Source organism: Excalfactoria chinensis, chromosome 1, assembly GCF_039878825.1.
Source record: "Excalfactoria chinensis isolate bCotChi1 chromosome 1, bCotChi1.hap2, whole genome shotgun sequence".
In the NCBI taxonomy this organism is placed as follows: domain Eukaryota; kingdom Metazoa; phylum Chordata; class Aves; order Galliformes; family Phasianidae; genus Excalfactoria; species Excalfactoria chinensis.
In genome coordinates this window covers 160,122,635-160,146,035 of record NC_092825.1, presented here as the reverse complement: position 1 = coordinate 160,146,035, position 23,401 = coordinate 160,122,635, and the positions used below count along the sequence as shown (strand labels likewise).

Sequence of the window (23,401 nt, the reverse complement as noted above, 5' to 3'; positions counted from 1 at the left end):
AAACACATTTGAACAGCAGCAATGACCGTCCGTGCTATGACTGAAAACCCCTTAAAAATTCCCATATCTCAAATTAATATTATTTTTTCTTAACAATAGTAAAAGGTCTTTTAGTTTTTGTGGGTTTTTTATATACTTTTTTAAATACAGTGCCAATGCCTCATGTTGGGATAACTTTCCTTGTAGGCATTTTAGTCAGTGTGGCTGCTATTAAAATAGTAAGGGTTTGTTTCAGTCAACTAAAAAGGGATAGCAATACTGCATGGAATGCTGCATCCATGACAGAATGGGGAAGGTGTCTGTGATGTTCTACACCACACCTAGTAGCATCAGGCAAACATGTCGGATGCATTGGCTTGTCTTAAGTGCTAGCAGACATCTATCCTTAGGCTATTCTGCAGATGAATCCTAAATGCATGTGTTTTACACAGGGGAAAAAAAAGAAAGTTACAGCATGGTTTAAAAGCTATTATTATTTCCAAGACTTTTTTTTTTTTTTTTTTTTTTTTTTTTAAATGGGGATCTAAGAAGAGAATTTTTTTCATCTCATGACACAACCACAAATTGCAAGTATTGATCAAGGAAAAATTTATTTACAGAGATTTTTCAAATACAAACATAAAATAGCACATTTATATATAATTTTTTTATTTTTATTTTTTTTACAAAAATGAATATTGAAATAATAAACATGGTACAGCACAATACGACATCAGTGAGCTAAACATAACAGCGACAAAAAAATCTATGTCTGTAATAAGTTCCCTGTCAGTCTAGCATAACCAACAGAGTTCTACAGTACCATAAGTGGAAACTTCAATGGACAGAAAAATGCCCATTTACTGCACTTCATAAAAGTACTATAGGCAACGGCTACATCTGCCAAGTTATTATGCTGCATTTTTGTAATAATGCTGAAAACACAGAGGCTTAATAAAAGATCTATAGGGATGAATAAGCAGTGGCTAAATGTTTGAGGAAGAGAAATGTGCAGAGAATATACAAAATACTGATAAAGTGGCTTATTGGTCCTTGTATTAGGTGTAATGTAATGTATAGATTAAAAAGTGTTGTAACACTGAGTTTTAAACCACCAAAAGGAAGGTAAAAAAAAAAAAAAAAGAAAGAAAGAACGAAGAATTGCACCAAAAAAAGGTTTTTCCTCTCTACTCATTTTGTGCCATGGTCAACATCTGTGTGTATGTGCTTTCAGGAACACCGCATGGCAGGGGCACTACCCCAGCCTCCCAGCAACATCTTTTCCTCACTAATCCCTCCATTAATTGGTGCACGCAGAATGTCACAATTTGCCAAAGTGGAGTTTACCTTATTTACGTGGTTACATTTCTGTGGGGTGGGCCACAGGCAGGTTCTGGTGAAGAGGCCTTTTTACCCACCCATCTGCCTGGTGGGGTGGCTTTGGTCCATGGTTCACCTCTTTCCCCAGGGCTCCCAACGCCACCCACCACCACACCCTACTGAGTTTCAGCATGAAAGCACTTCAGATTTTCCTTGTTGTTGTCATTGTGGTCCAGAAGACACCTGCAGGCCCCTTGTGCTTCTGGCAGCTGCCCATACCCAGGGCAGCTCAGTAGGGATACTGCTTCTGCTTCTTGCCTGAGAAGCAGGCCAGCCAGGTGCATACCAGCATGGCTGCCGCCGCACCTCCACCTGTGCAGTAATAAGCCCAGCCAATTTCGCAGGTTCCTGCAAAGGAAACAGAGCAAGACATGATAGGAAAGGCAGAGGCTGCTGGCTCCAAACACATGTCAGCAGTAGAGCAGGCACCTCTTGGCCTGCCAAGCCCAAGGAAAGCCTATGGTACCATTCCTTGCTTTAACCCTGCAGCAAAGCCTTGGAAGAAGGCAGATGGGAGAATTATTTAAAAGCTATTTTCTCTCCCTAAATCTCTGACCAAATAAATTAGCTGCCACATTTCTAAGCATATTTTCAAGACCTGTAGGCTTACAATTGAACTGAATTGGGGCAGCACCTGAAGCAGCAGCTCCACATTCTCATGTAATGGGACCATCTGGCAAATATCTTCATCTAGGAGAGGGGGATATGGAGTGACAGGTCAGGACACTGGGTTTTCAAGAAGCTCTCTGGACCAAAGGAGCATGATGTTGTGGAACAAATTGCACAGGGGCTTCTATGGGACTTGAGTCCACAAATCCTACCTCTTCCCTAGCCTGCCAGTAGGGTGAGCAAGCAGTGTGCACACAGAGAAGTGGTGGGCAACACACGAGTATGACAGTGATCATCCCCGTGTACTCAGCACTGGTGGGGTTGGGTTTTGAATGATGACGTGCAGAGAAGGACAGTGAAGGTGGTGATGGGTCTGGAGCACAAACCTTATGAGGAGCAGCTGAGGGAAATGAGATTGCTTAGTCTGAAGAAGTCTCAGGGGAAACCTTATTGCTCTCTATAGTGGCTTAAAAGGAAGTTATATTGAGATGGGGGTCGGTCTCTTCTCCTGTGTAACCAGCAATAGGGTGTCAGTAAGTATTTCTTATACAAAAGAGTGGTTAGGAGTTATAATAGGCTGCCCAGGGATGTGGTGGAGTCATCATCCCTGGAGTGTTCAAGAAACATTTAGATGTTGCAATGAGGGACATGGTTTAGTTGGAAATATTGGTGATAGGCAGATGGTTGGACTGGATGATCTTGGAGGTCTTTTCCAACCTTGGTGATCCTATGATTCTATTCCTCAGGACTTCAACTGGTCTTAATAATCATCATCACTTTGGCTTCATCATGTTGGTTATCTTGATTTTGAATGTTATCTCTCTCCTGCTGAAGTGCCATCTCTTTCCTCTGGATAGGGATCACACAGTAATACTATACCTCCTTCCCCCCTGCTGGAAATTATTCCTCCCTCCAGAGAACATAAGGTAATAACAGTTACCACCTAGAAAGAGCTGAAACAGGTGGCACATCCATACTTTGTCCTAATGGTGTTCTTTAGGATCAGGCTTGTGGGCTGGACTTTTATCAAGACTGCTAATACTGCCTTAGGCACAAGATGCATGAGATGTCTGTACGTTTCAAGATGTCAAAAGCATTAGCACGCCTTAAGGCAAACAGCACGTCCATCAGCTGTCTGCAGGATAGTGGCAGGCCAGCCTTATAACAAGATGTGAGTGGGAGGAAACACTTATGCTCATGCCCCCTCTGCAGACCTTGGGATGATGCCACAGTATGCAGCATACTACTTGTTTCATTTCTTTTCTTAATAATACTCAATTTATTTTTACTTATATAAAGGGCCTAGTGAAACAGATACTGCCATGACCAGATAATTTTAGGAGCTGAGGCCTTGGTTTGGGGTGAGCATTCTCCCTCCTGAATGTGCTGCAGTAGAAAGAGAGATTTATTTGCTTTTGTCATTTTGATGTATTCTGTAGATTGAAATAATTCTTGGCTCCCTTACAAAAGGCCACACAGAGAATCTGACTTGCAACACAGAAGACCATCAGAAATCAAGGAGAGCTGCCAAGTGCCTTGCAGTGTCCCTGGCAATGATCCTTGCCCAACTGTACAGCAATCTCTGGGTAGGGCACACTATCTCTGGACAATTCCTTTACCTGTACACACATGTCTGTGGTTTCTGCTGGGATATTCAAAACCAGAATTAAGCACATACCATATGTCTAAATCCACTGGATTGCTTTGAAAATGATCACATTTATACCAGAGTTGAAGACGATAGACTCCATCTGATATGTCTTTTGAACTGCTAAGTACTCCTAAAGCTACTAAAGAATTGTTATGGCAGCTTCAAAACTTCTCATCGTGATGCCTCCAAGTAGTGAAAGTAAGCATTTAAACACTGCTTAAAAATAGTTTAAAGATATACGTGCTTGCACTGCCCAAAGCTGTGACCTACATGGAACAGAATGAAGTAAATGTGACCTTTGCATGATGTGATTTCATCTTCTGTGCATTGGTCATTGGAGAGGGGAAGAGTGCACCTAGTACATATTAAGAAGGACTGTTAAACTGGTGTCAGAGTTGCGCCTAACAAATACACCATGCACATTCAGTCTTGGATGAGGAGAATAGCATCTATTTCTTCATACCATGCTCCATTTACGCTAAGGATCACTGTTCTACTTAGTGTTCTGAGGCATGGCAGGCAGTACCTTAATCTAACAAATGTAATCTAGTTCACAGGTGTGAGCTGGGTCAAGATGAACAAATACAAGAACGAGAGAGTGCATAACAATGGATGAAAGAGCAGGAAGCCTGACCTTTGAGCAATAATAACAAAGCAATAAACCTGGCCATTATTTCCAGCCTGTGTCAGGAGAAATGGGAGGCCTCAGACAAAACAGCTTGATCTCTACTTGGATGATGCTGAGCAGAACAGCATTTGAAGCTATTTCAAGTGCAGAAGAAGAGCCTGCAGCAGGGAAGCTGTCTAAGGGCACAGAACTTAGCCACGCTTTTCATTTTAAGTAGAGGCAAGTCCTAAGTTCATAGATTAGTATAGCTATAAGGCCAGAGAAAATCTATTTTAAAAGTACTTGTTGAAATGAATGATTGCCTCAACTGCATAGCCACATGTCAAGCCGAAAATATACTACCTTTATTGTACAGGGAAAAAAAATAATGTTTCTGCATTAGTGGTCTCATTTTACTATGTGCATTTGCTATTTTAATCCCCTGCACCCTAAAGAAAAATCAGTGGTTGCCAATAATTGGGCAGTTCAACTGCAGTTTAAATTGCAGAGTTGTTTCTGTTTCACTTTGATATTAAACTATCGATTTATAAGAAACACGAAGCTTTATAAAAAGTGGGGCTAGTGAGTAATTAAGTATAGCATCAAATGGAAAGAGATACACCTATCAAAATGCTTTATCATAGAAAAGATAGAATTTGATTTCTAGCAATATATTTTTTACAAATCGATTACTATTACTTATTAATTAGTTGCAATTAATTATTAACTACTATTTTTTATAAACATTGCAGTAACAGGCGCTGTAGAAGAATCCTTTCTCATGTTACACCTTTACTATACTGACAGCAGTGCGACTAACCATGTATTTGGAGGAAAGCAAATGATTAAGAGCTCTACAGGACTGGGATTGTATTTGACCATTAAGAAGGGCACTTTGCCTTCACAGAGCCCAGAATACTAAACATCAGAATTATCACCCTGCAGTTTCCCATTTTTGTAATTAATGTCAAATCTCTGGAATTAAGAGCAATGCTACCTAATTACATGATAGAATTAAATAAGAGGAGTGGTATTGTTTTCCTCAAGAGCACATAGAAATATATATATGCCGAAGTGTGCCAGGGGTGTGTGGAGATGCATGCAAGAATGTGTACATGTTCCTGCGCATAAGATGGGCTGATCTTGTTTCATGCCAAAGTAAACTCCCCACCAACTGAAGTGCTCTTCTGGCTGATACAGATGATATGCACCACAGCAACTACCTTCTTTGCATGGAAGTGGTGCTGCTCTTTACTAATCAGTCTTTACTTAGCAGATCAGTATGGAGGAGAAAATGTGAGCTGTGGTTTCGTTTTTTTATTAATTCTGAAAAGGAAAGCATAACTAATTGGTTTAATCTTGCCTTCTGGTGGCTCAGTGAAGCAGAACCATTCAAGTCAGCTCTGGTTAAACTGGCATTGTGAACTCTGTTTTCATATGGCACTAAGAGAGTGCCAGGATTAACTGTGAAATCAGACAATCACAGACCTTGCAGCTATAGCGCTGGATGGCCACTTTCCAAGCAAACAAAAGGAGAGAAGAGTAGCAATATCATGCTTCTCTCCTTTGTAAAAGGACTGAAAGACATTGCAGTCCCTGAGGATGAAGAACAAAAGCAAGGTGAGTGAGGACGGCATCAAAGTAAGACTCAGCAGAAAGATATCCCATAGAATATAAAACAATATTTGCTAAATCGAAAGACATCAATGAATGTGAAAGGCTGGTGTTGCAGTGATGGAAGGGATTATTCACAAAAACTTCCATGCCTTTTCCTGATTTCTAATGTAATCCCCAGAGCCATGAAGTGTGACCCCTATTCCCCTCCCTTGCTCCAATATGTAAAGCAAATAAAGATTAAGACAAATTTGGGAGTGCGAGAACTTTGGCAACAGGAAGTCTGCGGATACTTGATCTCCTGTGGAGCTGTGCCAGGATCCAGTTGCTAAATCTGAATTTTACCAGGATTTGTATTTCTGATGTCTTATAAAAAACACACAGTTATCAGGGTCCTGGAAATAACATATGATGTTTGTCTAAAATAACAATAATTGGCACTTATGGAAACTATCCAGAATATGAAAGTGTCTTGGATGCAAATTGGTAATTGCAAGACTTAGTATCTTAAATATTTGCACCTTATTTACTGTTAATGTTAGGGCTATCTTGAACTTGAAGTCTGCCAGTATTTGGCAGACTCTAAACAGTTAATCCTAAGTGCAGCCTGTTTTCCAAGACGAAGGAAAAGGGGTTTCAGATTTACCCACACTGAAGAATACAGATGATATACCTTCAAAAATAAAAGATGCAATTGCTACTTGCAAAAACTTGTGCAAGAACTCTAATTAACAGTTTCATATGAGAGTCCTGTACTACAGGGGAATGTGAATTCCTGTAATCAATCGGGGTGTTGGAAAAAGTAATCAAAGAAGAAACCAAGAAATGTGATGTTAAGGGATATATAGGGATTTAGAGATATGAAAGCCACACATGAATGTAAAAGATAATCAGCTAATTAATAAGAAGGAAAAACTATTTTGAAACAAAGCCAAGATAAATTAAATAGCTGAAGAATATTTTTCTTGACAGCTACACAATGAAAAGACATCATTTGAAATCACCTACAAAAGCAGGGAAAGAAGTCAAGACTTGGAATGCATCCAGAAAGGATTAAAGTAGTTACATGAAACAAAGAAAGTATGCTATGTAAGGTGAATCTGCAGCTGAACAAACAGCATAATATGCAATGATCAGCTTGGTGAAGATGGTTTCTTTCTGCCTACTGTATGGATAGGATTTTCCGAAGGTCTCTTCAAAAATATATTATTTCTTACACATGTAGAGGTCAGGCTATTTTGGTTAATTACAAATGGTCAAATCAATTGCATGAGTATTTTGGTTTGTCACAGATTCATAGAATGTCTTGGGTTGGAAGAGACCTTAAAGCTCACCCAGTTCCAACACCCTGCCCTGGGCAGTGCCACCCAGCAGCTCAGGCTGCCCAGGGTCCCATCCAACCTGGTCTTGAGTGCCTCCAGATACAGGGCACTGGCAGCTTCTCCGGGCAGCCTCGTGAAGCTTGGAAGTGTAAAAAGTGGCAAAAGAAGCAATAACTTTTAAGTTGTTCAGCTCTGCTATTTGCAGACATTTCCATAATAAAATCCTCCTTTCTTTGGAGGATTGCATAATTTTGTTTAATCAAACCTTAAATTTGCTGCATGGATTTGTTGTGAAACAGCAAAGGAGAAACAAGTGGATGATTGGACTAGATGATATCAGAGTTCTTTTTCAATCTCCATGACTCCATGATTCTATGAAATACCTTGTGACAATTCCAATGCTCAAATCCCAACAGCAAATAGCTCATGTACCACTAAACAGGAGCTCTCCCAGACCATTGGAAGAAGTTAGCAGAAAGCTCACTTATGTATGAAATGAAATGAATTTCATTGCTCCCTGGACATTCACAGTGCAGAGATCCACCATGGGTTAGTTCCCCAGGCTGCCTCTGGAGACAGTGGGGAGAAAAAGTCACTCATAAAATTTGATGCATTTCATCCTAAGGTAGTCATCTAAAGTATACTGGGTGGACCCTGGTCTAGTAGTACCTAGTTTTAATCCCTTTGCGAAGGGATCCCAAATAGCAAGTTTAGATGCCCTTTTCTAGTAATAAGGAGCAGCAGGAACTTGCTCCCAGGTGGTCTGAGTCCCATTCTGGTTGTTTCTTGCCTTCATTGATTCTGGAGAATTCTTGCATGGTCTAATTCTGACAACAAAGCTAGGTTAGACAGGACATTTGTGATCCTTGATATAGTCACAGAAGTCCTATAAAGAAATAAGAATGAAAGATAACTGGGTAGCACCGAAGAGGAAATGACTCTTGACAAAACAACTTCCTTTACTAGCACAAAAGCTGACTCATTTATTTATCTATGAGCTGCAGCTCGGGCATGCTTATAAAAACCGCTCTCAGACCCAGTAAGAACTCTGAGCTGCGCAAGGGAATCTGTGAACAAACCAACCAGCTTTCTCAGAAAGATTGCTCATAAAAATAGAGCTATAAAGCCCTTGCCTTTAATAGGATTCTAATAAGTTGTTCTCCCCTCAAAACACTTTCCTTGATAGTTTTGGCACTGTATGTCAACACTCAGCCAAATGCAGAGATGATGCCACCTAAGGCCAATTAACTAGTTGACAAAGCTTGTTTTAATGTTCACTGCTTCCTGTGAGGTTTTTTTTATTATTATTATTTTTATGTTGTTGTTTTAGTAACTGCACTATTTGCTTTTAAAGATCATTTACTCCGATATTTCTCCAGCAAAAATAATTATCATCAACAGTTGTCTTTAAGATATTTCAAGTCCTATAAAAATGACAGAGGGGAACCTTAATAATAATGATATTTGGAAACAAATATCCCTCTACAAAGAAGCTTCTGAGATCTTCTGAGGACAATTCAACTGTTGGTCAAGCTCAGGGTGGGAGCCAGCCTGTGCAGTTGCTCTTCGGGCAGACATGTTGGCCAGGTGAATCCATTCCAAGCAGCTCAAAACATCGGAGGGCAAATGAAAATGCATATTTGCAGCTTGTGTTGCTTTGGCTGCTACTGCATCAGACATCCCTATGCGTGATGAGCTGCAACGGAGCGTGACAGCTGGAGGACATAAAACAGTGGGAGAGGATCTAGTGGGACTTCAAAGAGGAAAGAGGGAAGGGGATGTTCCCAGCCTCAGAAGGTTGGCGTGAACTCAAACAAGTACAGAAGGCATGTCAGGCAGGCTGTGGCAGCAGCCACCAGGTGGGTAGGCAGGGCACGGCGTGCCTACAGCCACACCTGAGTCCTGCCAGCACTTTCTGCCAGATCTGTAATTATCACCACCTTTACTAGCAAATAAAAGCATCGTGAAACTCAAAGATAAGACTTGAAGGTAGTTTGCACAGCAAACACCAAGCCTTCTTTGTGGGATCTTCCTTAGCACAAACGATCACCCAGTAGAAAATAAAACAGGTTTATGTCATATGCAACATAAAGAGTAATGTCTCATAAAAAGAGGTAGGATATCAAAAACTCAGGCTAGGCCCTGGCTGCCAAGAACACTGAATTTCCTCAAAGGAAGATTATTATTTTTTTTCCCCATACAGTTCAATTTAAAACTGGGGGTTTCTCTTAATCTTCATTCTTTCAGGTTCATATCATTTTATACCTCTGGAGGTAGGGGAGTGGCATCTGGAGGTGAGATGAAATTTCCTAAGGCACCTAAAATGGCATGAGTCATCAACGTTTAAACAAGTGAATCTCACTCTAGATAAGCATTTTGCTGTTCGGGCATTTGGGTATTGCTCATGTGTTGCTGTTTTACCAGATGCCAACCAAGGCTTGATTTTGTGAATTAAGCTGAACATGTCCTGTCCTCTCCAACACTTTCTGTGGGATTTAGCTGTCTCCACACCCATCACAACAGAGATGAGCATGCAACAACTGAACAGCCTCTGCATGAGCATCAACGGAAACTGATGGCCTGAAATGAAGTCTCTTGTTGAGTTTAGACATTCAACCCCAGTTCTAACGTAAACCCACATACATACACCAGCATTGTCTTAAAAAAAACCCATGCAAGTTCAGAAGGCTTCTTATCAAAGTTGGAGTTTTGAAAAATGTAGATGCTTTTGCATACATCTGGTGCAGTCTTCACTTTAATGCATCTCTCACTTTAATGCTGGTTCCCTCACTTTAATGATATTTCCTACTTAAAAAGAAGTATATTTTTTGAGCTGTTATTCTTTATGGTACAGTTAGGAATGAAAAAAAAAAAACAGGGTAATTAGTCTTTCAAGCTCAGCAAAATTGAATGTGTGCTACATGATATAGTTATAAAGGTACTTGCTTTGAGGAAATTGCATGCAAGTTCCTTTTTCAGACCACATAATTGTGCAGATCTGACTCACATTCACACCCTTCAGTCAGCAGCTGCGTACTGCTACTGTGATGTGCTACAGCAGTGCTGTCCTGAATGGGCTCACAAGTGACTCCAGTATGTAAATAATGCAGCATAACAGCAACAGATTGCATAGTGACAAGAGATTATGACTGTGATCTTTTCTCTGAGATTTGGTAAAAGAGAAAGGCAGTCAAATTAGCATGTGCACTGGTGATTTATAACCCCAGCCTCTACCTGAGATAATGGTAATTAGACGAAAGACTTTCACTCAATCACTTGACAAACAGTTATATGAATTTAAAACATTACCATCTTTTTCCTCTCAACCTTATTTATTAATGTTGCCATCCTTCTAGGAGTTTTCAACCTAAAAACAGCAGTAGAAGAACTCTCTGCTTCATGCACTGATGTTTTGGTGGGAACTCAGATGCATCCATTATCTTAGGTAGGATGCCACAGTATGGAATGGGGCCCCACTGCCTCCATACAGGTGTTGCCAGATCACAGGGAGCTGGGAATCATAGCAGAGATCTGGAAATACCACAACAGTCTTGATGCATCAAGGTTTACAGGAATCATTGGTCATAGTCTTAGTTTATCACTGTGTTCTTTTCATCATGGCAAAAACAGATTGCTAGAGATGAGCAGACAGCAGGTCCTTCTACAGGTGTGCCAGTCCGTCTGTTTACAGAGGTTGCTCCTCTCCTCATTAGCAAAACAGCTCGTCTATTGAATGTAATTTAATCAACAAATGGGGTTGTCCTTGGCAGGGTATCTTCAACTGAAGAATGACTCCCCTTTGTACAGATCAAATTGTACAAACTCTCTTATTTGATGAAAAAAAATAGACCAATTAAATGCACATTTGTTTAAGTAAACCATTTGGATGTAGTTCACTTAAAGAAAATCAAATAACTCTCCAGTGTTAAAGAGAGCAGCAAACTGCTGGGCATGTCACAATGTCAGCTCAGGTTCTCTAGAAGAGAATATCCTAATCCACTTACACGTAAATGAAAATCACAATTATTTCTCCTGTAGCCTTTTTAAGTACTTCCTTGGAACAGACATAGAAATGTGTGTGTTTGATGGGTACAGAGGAAGTGGGTCCCCTCCTCACAATCTGGGTGATCTCACCACTATTTAGAAAGCCTATTAGTCCAAAGCCTTTTCAGAATGCACGAATACATAGAGAACCACATCTTATGTAGCACACCCACTAAGGATTAAGATTTTTATGGGTTCTTAGCATCGCTATTTATTTCTTCTATCTAGCTATAAGCAGGTTATGGAGGTTTTTTGTCTTGTTTTGTTAAGCCATTTTCATTTAATAACCAATTTTGAAACATTTCTGGTTACCATTCCATTTTAGGTAGCACAATTCCCCTGCTTCTCAAGTGAGTTTTTGCAGTCCCTTCTCTGCACCCTTCTCTTGTTCTTCTCGTTCTCTTATGATGTAAATGCAGCTCCTGGTTTATTTTTTTCTACCTCCAATATCAAGGATCTTTTCATCTTTCAGGTCCCCAGAAAATCTTACTAGTTGCTGAACCCCTACCTTTACTGGCTCTATAAACAAACCTGGAGAGCTTTGAGCCTCCTTTACTAACACACTCTCCATGGCCCACTTTATCCTGATCAGTATCCCTTTGAACATCCTCTCCTTTGAAAGTAACCATATGAACCAAATGAGGATCCTGTTGCCATTCTTAGTAGCACACACAGCAGCAGAAGAAGTAAGACTAGCATTCCCATTGCCAACATTTACCCCACCAGCAAAATAGCCCAGGGTTCACAGCAGCTTAGCTTTCCTGGGGGCAGATTATGAATGCAGTGTGTGTATGTATGGTTCCTGAGACAGTTCATTTCACAGACTCAGGAATAGAAAGCATATCATTGCAGCTTAATCAAATTAAATATTCAGATGAAAGCAATAATTACTAAAATTTGTCTTGAGACTGGGTGAGATTAAGTCGCTGAAACATCATTTTTGTTCTGCGGGCTATAATGAGTAAACTAGTCTCTAATGATGCAGAAAAGACTGGAGAGTTTTGGTTATCACCAATGAAGAGATATATATCAAATGAGTGTGGCCATTAAACAGCCCTTGGACAGAACCTCTGCCTTACAAATGACTTTGGTAACCATGTCAACCAGACGCTAACATTAACTTAAAAAAATCCAAGACACACATTTAAATTCACTGCCAGTCTACATGGAAAAGAAATACTTCAGTGTCAGAGCTGCCTGGTGAAAATTGCTGCATGAGGTTTCAGCTCTCATTATAATCTGTTAATTAATGTGTTAACACGAGATTCCTGAAGATCAGCGAGACCAGCACTGCCATCAAGTCTAGGCATGCAAAACACATGCCCTGCCCAGGTCCAGAAAATAGAGTAAGAGTTCCCATCTTCACAGTTAATATAGCATATCTCTTGTTCATGGTCCTTACGCATACCAGGAGGAAGAGCTGAAATCTTTCATGTGGATTCCTTCACTGTATTAAATGGGGAAATGGCTCAATTTATGAAAATAAATGAATGAGTCAAGAGTCAGATAGAGAAGGTGGTCTTGGAGACTACTCCGACTGTAAGCATGACTGTATTTAAGGTCACAGCTTCATAGAATCATGGAATTATTAAGATTGGAAAAGACCACTAAGATCTAGCCCAGCTGTCATCCCATTACCACAGTGTTCCTCAGTGCAACAACAGCTTGAAGCTGCCTAAGTGGATTTTCAGAAAAATAACCAGGAATAGTAACACTTTTCTGTGCTCTGAGGAGTGACTGAAGCCTGGGAAGGGACAGACTGTCAGGAGCTACCAGTAGGCATTGTAGGGGCAACCTTTCATGCTTGGCATCAGCATATGCCCATGAGAGGCCAAATGGGCTGGCAAGAAACTGATCCAGACTTATGGAAAGGACCAACCAATAACAAACCTGACTATTCTTTGCAACAGCTGCTGTCTTCCTGGTCTAAAAGATTGTGGGAACTTTATATACTTCATTGAAATCTTAACATTAATAGCACAGAAGGATATTAAAGTTCAGAAAACAAGCTTCTAGGGCACATTACACTTCTCCTGTGTGACACCAATAAGTGGCTGCTGGCTATATCATCAGTGGCAGTGGCAGAGATAGGTGATAGAATTTCTGGTCCCATACCAGTGCAAATGCACTTCAGTACACCACAGGAGTGCTGTAAGGGAGGATGACCTGGAACACCTCTTCCAAAGCAATAATGTTGATGATTTGATGCTATTCTTGTACAGCTTTTTACCTTTTGGTCTCAATTAGCTTGCAAATCATAGAATCATAAAATGTCTTGGATTGTAAGGAACCTTAAAGAACATCTGGCTCCAATCCCATTGCCATGGGCCAGGACACCTCCCCCTAGGTGGAAGAAACATCTGTAACATAGATTTTGTCCACCGTTCTTTGCACTGGAGTTACTGACAGGTTTCTACAAGCCACACACACACAGGTATGGAAAGAGTTTCTAACAACAGCCATAAGGCTTAGTTCATAGTGTCTGGGAATGGGGAGCTGTGTGAATGTCTTCTTGGAAGCTGAAGCTCAGTATGCATACACATGGGATGCTCAGGCTCTCCTGCTCCTGAGGGAAGATTGCAGGTCCCCTTCTTTCTCAAGTAACACAGGACTAGAGAGCACTTGCAGAGTACGAGAACAGCATTCACATCTGTCCTTCTAGCTTAACAAGGACCTGCATGTTCATTCAAGCATCAGATCCTGATCATCCACACTGTCTCCCTGCTGGGCCCCTGTTTTCTATCACCCCAATGATCTCTCTAGAGGTGACTTCCCCTGTACCATGTGGTTGTGAACTCAGCTTCACAGCATTTTTGGCTCACATTTAGTGTCAGCACAGGCATTACCAGTTGCTTGCTTGTGAAAAGGCAATCACAGGGAACAAGTGTTGTTTACCATCTTCCCAAGGTTGTTTATAACCAAAATCATATTCCCAAGCTTTGATTAGAAGGCCATAGGCATGCCAGATTTCAAAGACCACTAACTTCTCTCATTGTGGATTACCCCAACCTGTGACATGATGCTCCTGCCTACCCTGCCAAGATCTCTTGGAGTGTTCACTCACATATTGCAAGACTGCTCCATCTGATGACTAAAATATAAATACACGTACATTTATTTATTATATTTCATAATGTCCTGCTGGAAAATATTTTCAGGAAACCGGTCTGAAGCCCCCTGCCTTAGCACTACATTGGAAACACACAATATGAGTACCCTACCACAGAACTGGGTTGCTCCTCCAAACCTGTATTCAGATCTTCATTTGCTTTCATGGGCAAAGGAAAGAGGAGTATAATACAACTAAAATGCTCTAATGAAAACTTACCCAATTCAAACTGGTTGGAAAGGTTGCCACAGGTTTGTCTGACTTCTTCACTGTCCCATCCAAGAGGATACAGAGCACAACCAGAGCCAATCAACAAACCTACAGAGAGAAGAGAAAGAAGTTTACACAAGCAATTTCCATTAGGTTAAACACAAGCCAGAAGTCAAGCTGCCACAGAGGAATCTCAGATTTAGAAAACAGCAATTTTTATCCTATGAACAGTAGGAAATCATTTGATCTGAACCGCTGCATTCTGCTTTGTGGTTTTCCAGCTGCTTAGTGTGCTGGAGGTAGCCAGGGTGGCTCAGCACCAGATGCCAGCCTCAGCTTCTGGAACTGCTACCTGAGAGCTTTTAAACTCCCCTTCGACTGCAGAACTGCTACATGCACTGCTTGGAAAGCTCAACACGGGGTTAAACAGAAGCTGTGTTAATCACAGCATTTACAAGCTGATTGCTTCTGATTAATTAAAACAACAATCAACCAGGGTCTATCATGGTTCCAGCAGGAGAAAGTAAACTAACAGTTGTGCTAATCCCTTGTCATTTTCTTTTGTTTTTCACTACTTCAAAAGCCAAGGAAGAGTGATCTCATGTCACCTGATCAATTCATACCACAGGTACATGCTTCACATTTTCCTCATATTATTTCAGCAAAAACAACAGAGCTCTTGAACCATTGTACCTGTAATCGTGTTTGGCTTAACATTCACGGCACGCTTTGCTTTCTCCAGTCCTCACACTGTCCAAAACAGATGTGCTTGAGCTTTTGCAAGGTTTTGCCAGGAATCATCCAATGGGCCATGATTATTTTGTAGAAGTGGCATTTTTATCATATTGCATTCTCAGCTGCCATGACAGCAGCTGCCCAAAAGCAGTTGTAGCTGTCAAAGATCTTTCTGTTATTATTATTTTTTTTAACAAGGACAGCCAAGAGAGAATAACTAGATGTGTGCTAAATCATTTAATTTTACCTCCTTTGTCTCAGATCTTCTCTGTAAGACTGGAAACAAATTACTACATAAATAACAGGCTGGATGCACTTTGAGGATTAAAAAGGCAGACAAGTCCCCAGAAAATTGGCAGTGTGGGTTTTCAGCAGCACCTTTTACCCATTAGGTACACTGCAACAGGGTTTCAACACCTACAGTCACTGCTGGCAAGCTTTGGGCAGGTCCTTTGGCATTCCACCACCTCACTTTTCCTCTCACAACAATAAGAATAAAGATAATGTGGTTGCTGGCAAAGCAGCTCTGTTGGTGTGCTCCTAGTGCAGCAAAGCCCTGGGTGTGGTGACAGAGGCCCTGTGGATGTCACACCTGTCTGCTAAGAGTGATTCTGACTCAGAGCTTAGCTGTGCATTTCTACAGCCTCTATCCTCGTGGTACCTCCATTTTTCATACTGCTGACACTCTTGCAAGATACAGTAATCAAGTCATTGTTTTCTTGAATTGCTTAAAGATGCAAAGAAGCTGTATCCCACCTCTCTTCACATGTTTTGATGCTCTTAGCCCCTTGGCTGTAAGCAAAGGAACAGCAGCCCCTCCAAGCATACCTGTCACTTTTCAGGGCCCAGTGTTCACTCCTCCTTATATCTTCTTCTTGCTAACCTAGTCTACTTTTCCTTGCTGAGCAAACACTGCCTGTTCCTCTCTCCATCCCTGCTTAACAGAAAATAAATCATCGAGGCAGCCCCTCTCAAGTGGAACATTCACTCAGCAGCTGTAAAGGCATAAAAGCAATTAAGGCCAAATGAACGCTAGACTTTTCAGGACTTTGACTGACCTATATGTGGTTGCTTCTAGTCTCCTCACTACCAGCTTCCACAGTATCATCTGTTTTTTTTCCCTAGGGCTGCAGAGCTGACAGAAGCTGGTAGGATCTGTGTAAATGAGAGTGCCTTCTCATTAAGTTCTCTGGAAGGATGTTTCTCACACAAGAAAACTTAGGCCTCCTATAACAAATATAGACTCAAAGCTGTTAAAGACAGCTTAAGATTTTTGCAGAAATACATAACTGATTCCCACGTGAACTGCTAGAGCAAGAAGGGCACTGCAAAGCAATTACAGCATAGCTGAAGTGCAAGGAGTGGGTAGGACCTATAGAGAAAGAAAGAACTTCACAGCTGATGATAAGAAAGACTGAGGAAGACAGAATGAGCTCTCGAACACGAAAGACAGCTGATAGATAGTGGTAGCCCCATGCTGGCTGTGATGCAGAATCACAGAATTACAGAGTCATTAAGGTTGGAAAAGACCACTAAGATCATTAAGTCCAACATCAACCCATCCCACCATGCTCACTAACCAGGCACCTCAGTGCCACATCTGCACGGTTCTTGAACACTTCCAGGGACAGTAACATCCAACTGGCTGCCTGGTGCCTGCAGTGATATCCAAGCAGACAAGCTCAGAAAGCTGTATGACTGTGTGTGTACAACGGTGCGGATCCGTCCCATTGCTTTCAGTAGCATTCTACGTGACTTCAACAAAGCTGGTACCACTACAGTCTAAATGGGAAGTGAATCTGGGAACTGGCATTTCAATTCCCTCCACAAGTCTAGAGTGTGCCGAAAGCCTGTGACATTAATAAGACTTGAATAAAAGCACTTCAACCCCTTCCTCCCATTCCAGTCAATCCACTCATGTTTGTAAGCAACTAAATGTGTGGATCAGACCCTGGGAAAGCAAAAAGACTGCATGCTATTATCTCTAATAATCCATACAGGTGCTCACAGCCAATTTGTTTAATCAGAGACCGTAGATTCTGTGGAACAGCTGCAACCTCCATTTAAATGTCTAAGTTAAATAAAAAGGCCACAAACCCAGCGGAAATCATTAAGCTAATTTTGCTGCTTCAGAAGAGAGAGGTGACTGGTTTAGCTCATGAGTCACACTCTGGTCTGCCCTAAGTTAGTTAATGAATTTAGCCAGCTATGCTACCCAGGACACCACACCCATCTCCACAGCTGCTTAAAATGCTTAGGATGTCTAGAGCAATCCTTAAGAAAGGGGGGAGAAGCCACTGTGCTGTAATTACCATCATCTGTCATCTTTCATTATCCACTGCAGTCGATTAAAGTAAGACAAAGGGGAGGGAAATAAGCAGGTCCCTAAAAGGCAGTTTCACTGAGGGGGCTGCAGCTCAGAGGTGCCAGTTGGATGGGGCTGTGCGGCAGTGGAGATGTTGGTGGCACTTGGCTGCTGTTTGGTGTGCTGCACCTTGTGCCAGCTCTCTCTGTCCCCATATTTATTTATTTATTTATTTATTTATTTGTCATTCAGGATCACAAAGAACTGCTTAACACTGTGCAGTCTGAGGATCCGTGAAGCGCTGCTGTTGCAAGCATCGTGACTTAAACACAGCCAATTGCAGCAACGCAAAGCTGGGATTCAGCACTTGGCTCCAAGATTTAGCCCATTTTGGTTCTTTGTATAGTTCATGAAGGGAGCTGTATGTCTTCAGAAAGGGAGCTAAAACCAGCCCATATGCAAAATGAGGAGCTGTTCAGACTCTCACAAAACAGAACACTGGAGCTTTTAAAAGCATTGTGTGAATATTCTGCCCTATGGCCACTGCTTTGACTTTACCTTTGGCTGCGAGAGCCCTCCTGGCTGACCACACTGACCTTAAATGAGCAAAGTCCCCAAGTCCTACAAACCAGGGGAGTGGATGCTTCAATAGTAAGCTACCCAGAGCAATCCTTGTCCTTCCCAGACTGCCCCACCTGTCACTCTTGTTGAAGGAATAATGTATGATCATACTTTAGTAATGCTTAGCATCTAACAAACAATCTTATTTGTCTGGAGGTGTGATTGAAAATAATTACCTGTGGCAATTATGCATATGGCTGATGCTGCTGAGCAGGGGGTGGTGGGAAGGGGACAGTAATTACATTAGTGGTTTGGCACAGACCAAGACTTCATCTCTGAAGTGATAAAGACATGATTTGTGGCATGTAGCAATCAAGCTTGTTCCAAGAGGTAAAATATCAGCCACTATTAATAACCTCAGGAACAGCAATTCTCAAACAAGGATTAATAAAACAGGAGGCATTAACCAGATTTGTCTACACTCACTGCACTCAGAAAGGCCATCAGTGATGGGAAAATGCCAATGCACAAGAGATGACGGTTGCACATCTCTGTGGCTGGAAGTCCTCAGGCTGCTCCTGTGGCTTCAGTGGGAGCTTCCACTCAGAGGTGATGTGCCTCCATAACTCTTGTAGGCATCACACCATAAATGAATTTTCTGCAACTCTCCTAGCGGTACATAGCTTACAAATCCTGCTTTACAGGCTCAGATCTTTCCCTTGCTTCTTGAAGGCACAGCATACCCAATTCTTACTTGCCCCATTTCTGTTCTGTCACCAGCCCATTTGCTCACTGCACCCTCAAAAGTCTGATAAATAAAGCTAAATCTTCCTTAGCTTCCTTCCTTCTCCATTGCACAGAATTCAGATAAATCTGACAGGAGGAAAACCCATCAGTTTGATCAATACAAAGAGGTCGTGATGGCAGTAAATGGGGCATTTAGCTTCAGACTTAGCCTCCAAGTCTTGTAGCTAGAAAATGTGTTTTCAAACGGGAACAGAACCAGTGATAATTTTCCTTGATTATGGCCTTTTTAAGAGCCTGCAGTGTTTGCTAGATGGGCACTTGATGTTGTTTTCCTCTTTGTACTTCCCAGTTACATCTACCCTCTACCAGCCAGAGAGACTGCTTGCACCATGGCCAGCAGCAGGGGACTCTGCCTGACTGTGAGCTCCTGGGATGCCTCTCCTCCAGAAAGAAGCCCAGAAACACTGTGGAAACCCACTTATAAACATAAAAGAATGATCCATGAACAGCTGAGAGAAAATAAAAGCAGAACCTTTTGTGCCTTTTGAGCAGCCCCTTTCTAGTGGGAAAATTCATCTTAAAAATATGTTTGTCCTTTCTTTCCTCCTCTCTTCTACTTTTTCTCCTTTTGGTTTTGGACCTGACCAAAAAGGAACTTTTTTTTTTTACTTTCCTAGGCATCTCTAATGAGTGCTGCTTAGATCTGACAGATATTCAGGCCATCTGGAGAAGCTGACAGACAATAATTTGGAAGTCATCCCTTTCAAGACCATTTCAATGATGATTTCTCCTTTCACATTTTTTTTCTCTATTAGCTGCTCTGAACCTTCAAGGATGATAAAAAGTTTTCACATTCCCATCTGTCACTTGAAGGTACAGTAATATCTACAAGGAAAGCAAAACCAGTTTTTCAGCATGGCACAGACTTTGGCTCTCTGGTTCTTGTGACTTACAAACTCTTCTCACTGTAATGGTTTTAAAGCATTTACCTGCTAAAAAAGTGAGCCCGCAGCATGAGAATGAAAGTGAGCTGACACATGAAGACTATCTGCTGTTTTGAGATGTACCTCAAGCAACAAACAACAGGGTTTAAAATGAATAGGTTAAAAATCATGATTTGAAATGCTTAGAAGAAACAGCTTCTGAGGTCCTCCCCTTGGGAAGTAAACCAAGCAACAACGGCAGAGGGTACAATTGCATACAACATGAAGGAATTCAATGAGGGAGTCACTTTTCTGGGTGTCCAGACAGGCATCACAAGCACAGAGTGGTGGGGAAAGGGGTACACTGATGGAGATGGCATTTATGTTGCCCTGGACTTCCAGTCTCCTTCACAAGGGTCATGGGATGGGAGGGCAAAAAGGTTCAGAGCTTCACTCAAAAGTGAAGATGCGGAAAAGTGGGAAGAGTGGTGAAATCATGGAGTTGCTAATAAACAGAAGTGAATTAGGAAGTGTTATTTCATAAAAGCATAAGTGCCAGGGCAGTGAGAACTTCTGCCATGAAAGGAAAAGATCCAGCCTCATATTCAAAGCCCTTCAAAATTGGTGCTGATGCAGGGTGTTCTGCATCTTCCACCACTTCCAATCACTGAAAACCACCCCCTGAAGTACTTCTTGCAGCTAGATTTTATAAAGCAGCAGTAAACATACTCCACAGTCTGCATGGGTTGGCACTAGATAATAGAATACCTAAGAGTTTAATCCTACTTTATGTATGCAGTAGGAGGAGTAATATGATTTTTGAGAACTAGTTGAATTACAACGTCTGCTGAATATTTCACTAAAAACTCCTTTATTACTATTTATTATACAGCACTATTCACAGGCATGGAGATTTAGAGAGATCTGAGAAAACAGTCAGCTGTTTGTGCAAGTTTCATCTTACTGGTTATAATTAAGTGAGGCTACAACAGACCCCTGGCTGATAGCGGAGGCTGTCCAAAGGCTACACCAACAGATAAGAGAATGAATATCCACTAACGCAGGGGCTCCAGGCTAACACCCTTATTATCAGATCACACAGTCTCTCTCTTCATTCTCTCAGCCAATGAAGATGCAAGTATTTGGTACCAAGTAAGGCATACTTCAGATAGATCCACAGGTCCCAGGAGATGAGAAATCAGGGTTCAAATTGGGAAAAATAAAAATAAAAAAGGCTTTCACCATAGCTGTTTCTTCTTAACAGTGAGTGTTGGATGTGAGCATTTTGGTATGAGAGAGTCTAGCATCACCATGTGTTCTTCTTTGAGCTCCATTTTATGTGTGCTAGTTATGTCCCCACAGATGAGGTAAGTGGGGAGGTACCATGAACCCTCCAGTGTTCAGCCACAAGGCACAGCACTAAGCAGTTCAGATAGGCCCAGACTCAGCAGCTTGTGTTTGCCAAAAAGGATGTAAGAAAGTGATTATCATGGTTATGATCATAGGTTGGTCCTGCTTTAGGCAGAAGATTGAACCTCCTGATATCCCCTGCTACCTCTAAGACTGCAGGAAATCTGTTTTTCCATCTTTCAGGCACTTCAGCTTAAGGCAATCAAGTTCAAGTCATGTGTATGTGTAGAACTCCACAAACATTTGAGAAGGGAGCTAGTTTCACACATGGTATATGAAACCTATAAAGATGCCTCTGTGTGAGCACATTAATTTAGGCACTTGTTAGTATGAGCAGTGGAAGGAGTTTAAGAAGTTATATTTTGCAGCCCAAACAATGCATACAGATTGGTCTGTGCCCGGAACACAGCCAAGTCTACCTAACTCTTAAGACAGCAAAGATATTCACATGGGACTGAAAGGCATGACACAGAGCCAGCCAAGAAAGTCCTGCCTTTGGACTGGCAGGATTGCAGAGGATATCTCAAGTGAGGTCAGTCACTGAATTGTGCTCCACCAGCAATACTGACTCTGAGTTGGATTTGGCTGTCCAAGCACAGACTCTTCTGTCAGTTCAAGCATTGTTCAGCATCTCACTTGGCCTCCACCTGCCTGTCCAGAGAAGTACAAGGCTCCCATGCATCCTACATACCAGCCCAAGCAGAGGTCTTCTGGACCCCAGAGTATCTATAATAGCACAAACCATCCAGATGTAGCATCTAATGAATTTTACCTTATTTATCTGTTGACCTTAATGTAAGCTCAGAAATCTACCGGGGGGGAAATATCTGTATTGTAAATGCCTTCAAAAACTGTATGAATCCATAATTAAATACTGCCTCAAGTTACCTATGCTTTATTTTGTACTTTACCTTTCTGCCCTCATTCTGCTCTGAAGATGCAAATACCTGAATTCCTGTCATAAACCCTTCCTTCCTTTATGGAAAGTGACCTGAAAGTTAGAGGAGAAGATTAAAAGAAAAATGTCTTGCTCTTGGGTGTAAACCTCCATCCTGTATCTTAAAACGAAGTTATCACTATGGAAACAAGTTGTTGCTTCATGGCCCTCACCTGTCTCAATTGCTACCACCAGTCTACATTACTCAGGACTGCCTTTGGTGAGACTCTGCATCATTCCTCACAGAGCTTGTCACAAAGAAACACAATGACTGACATCTCTTGTTCTGGAAAAGATGTGACCTGTTCCAGCTAAAGGCAGAGTGAACTGTGAAGTGGAACTGAAATGCTTGAAGAACTCCAGAGAACTCTCTGAAGTTTCACTGTCAGCTCATTTTGTTTGGCAAGCCATGATCACTGCTTGTATATTACGAGAAAAAGAAAAAAAGCCTGATAGTTATCACATGCCATCAGACTTCTTGATGTGACAACCCATCTGTGTGCTCATCCCATCGTTTTGTGGCTCAGAATCAAAGACTTGACAGTTCAGAGTCTAGAGCAGCATATGGCATATGACATAGTGTATTTAAATAGAAACCACTCGATTAGAAACACAAGGATGCCTAATATAGTTAATAAAAAGTACTTTCAATAACTGTTTTCTCAGGATACAGAATTCTCCATGCAGTCATAGTAGTTAAGGTATATTCCTTTTCATTAATGTTAATTCTGATAGCAACTGGTGTCTAGACAAAACTAGCCAGAAATTTTGTGCCAGATTTTCCTGAACACAACATGATGCCATGGAGGACCATGAGAGGAGAACTAAGGAAATGTATTCTGTGTCAGCGAAGATGCCTAAGTGGACAAAAATGGGTAAATGGGCAGGCATTGCTGCATCTTTTCGACACAAACTTGGTAGACAAAAATAGTTTACAAGTGCTCAGAAAAAGTCTGAAGCGGAAATTCAGCCCAACTCTCCTGACCATCACCACAATGATGTTATCTATACATTATCCCAGTTTATATTGGAAGTAAAGACATGGGTTAAATCCCACAAAAATGGTTTTCCATTTCTATTAGGCCAATAATCTGTGAAAAATAATAGTTTGTAGATGCTGAATAAAACAACAAATCTACCCAGCTAACTCCTTCACTTTGGTGGTAGATCCCCAAAATGAGATGGAACTGATGCAAAGCATATATCCAGTAGGGGAATACTACATACCAGGCCTCATCCTTGTCAATCTTGAGGACTC

General features: G+C 41.4%; 1 protein-coding gene across 2 annotated transcripts in view; it reads right to left on the bottom strand.

Moving 5' to 3' along the window:
- Positions 1-571: 571 nt before the first annotated feature.
- Positions 572-23,401, bottom strand: part of LHFPL6 (LHFPL tetraspan subfamily member 6) — a 141,616-nt gene continuing 118,786 nt past the window's right edge. For both annotated transcript variants that reach the window (XM_072360875.1, XM_072360868.1), the window contains exons 3-4: positions 14,535-14,633; positions 572-1,707 (exon numbers count right to left, since the gene is read on the bottom strand). In XM_072360875.1, the coding sequence (XP_072216976.1) occupies positions 1,589-1,707; positions 14,535-14,633 (218 nt within the window). In that variant the 3' untranslated portion in view covers positions 572-1,588. The remainder of the gene's footprint in view (positions 1,708-14,534; positions 14,634-23,401) is intronic.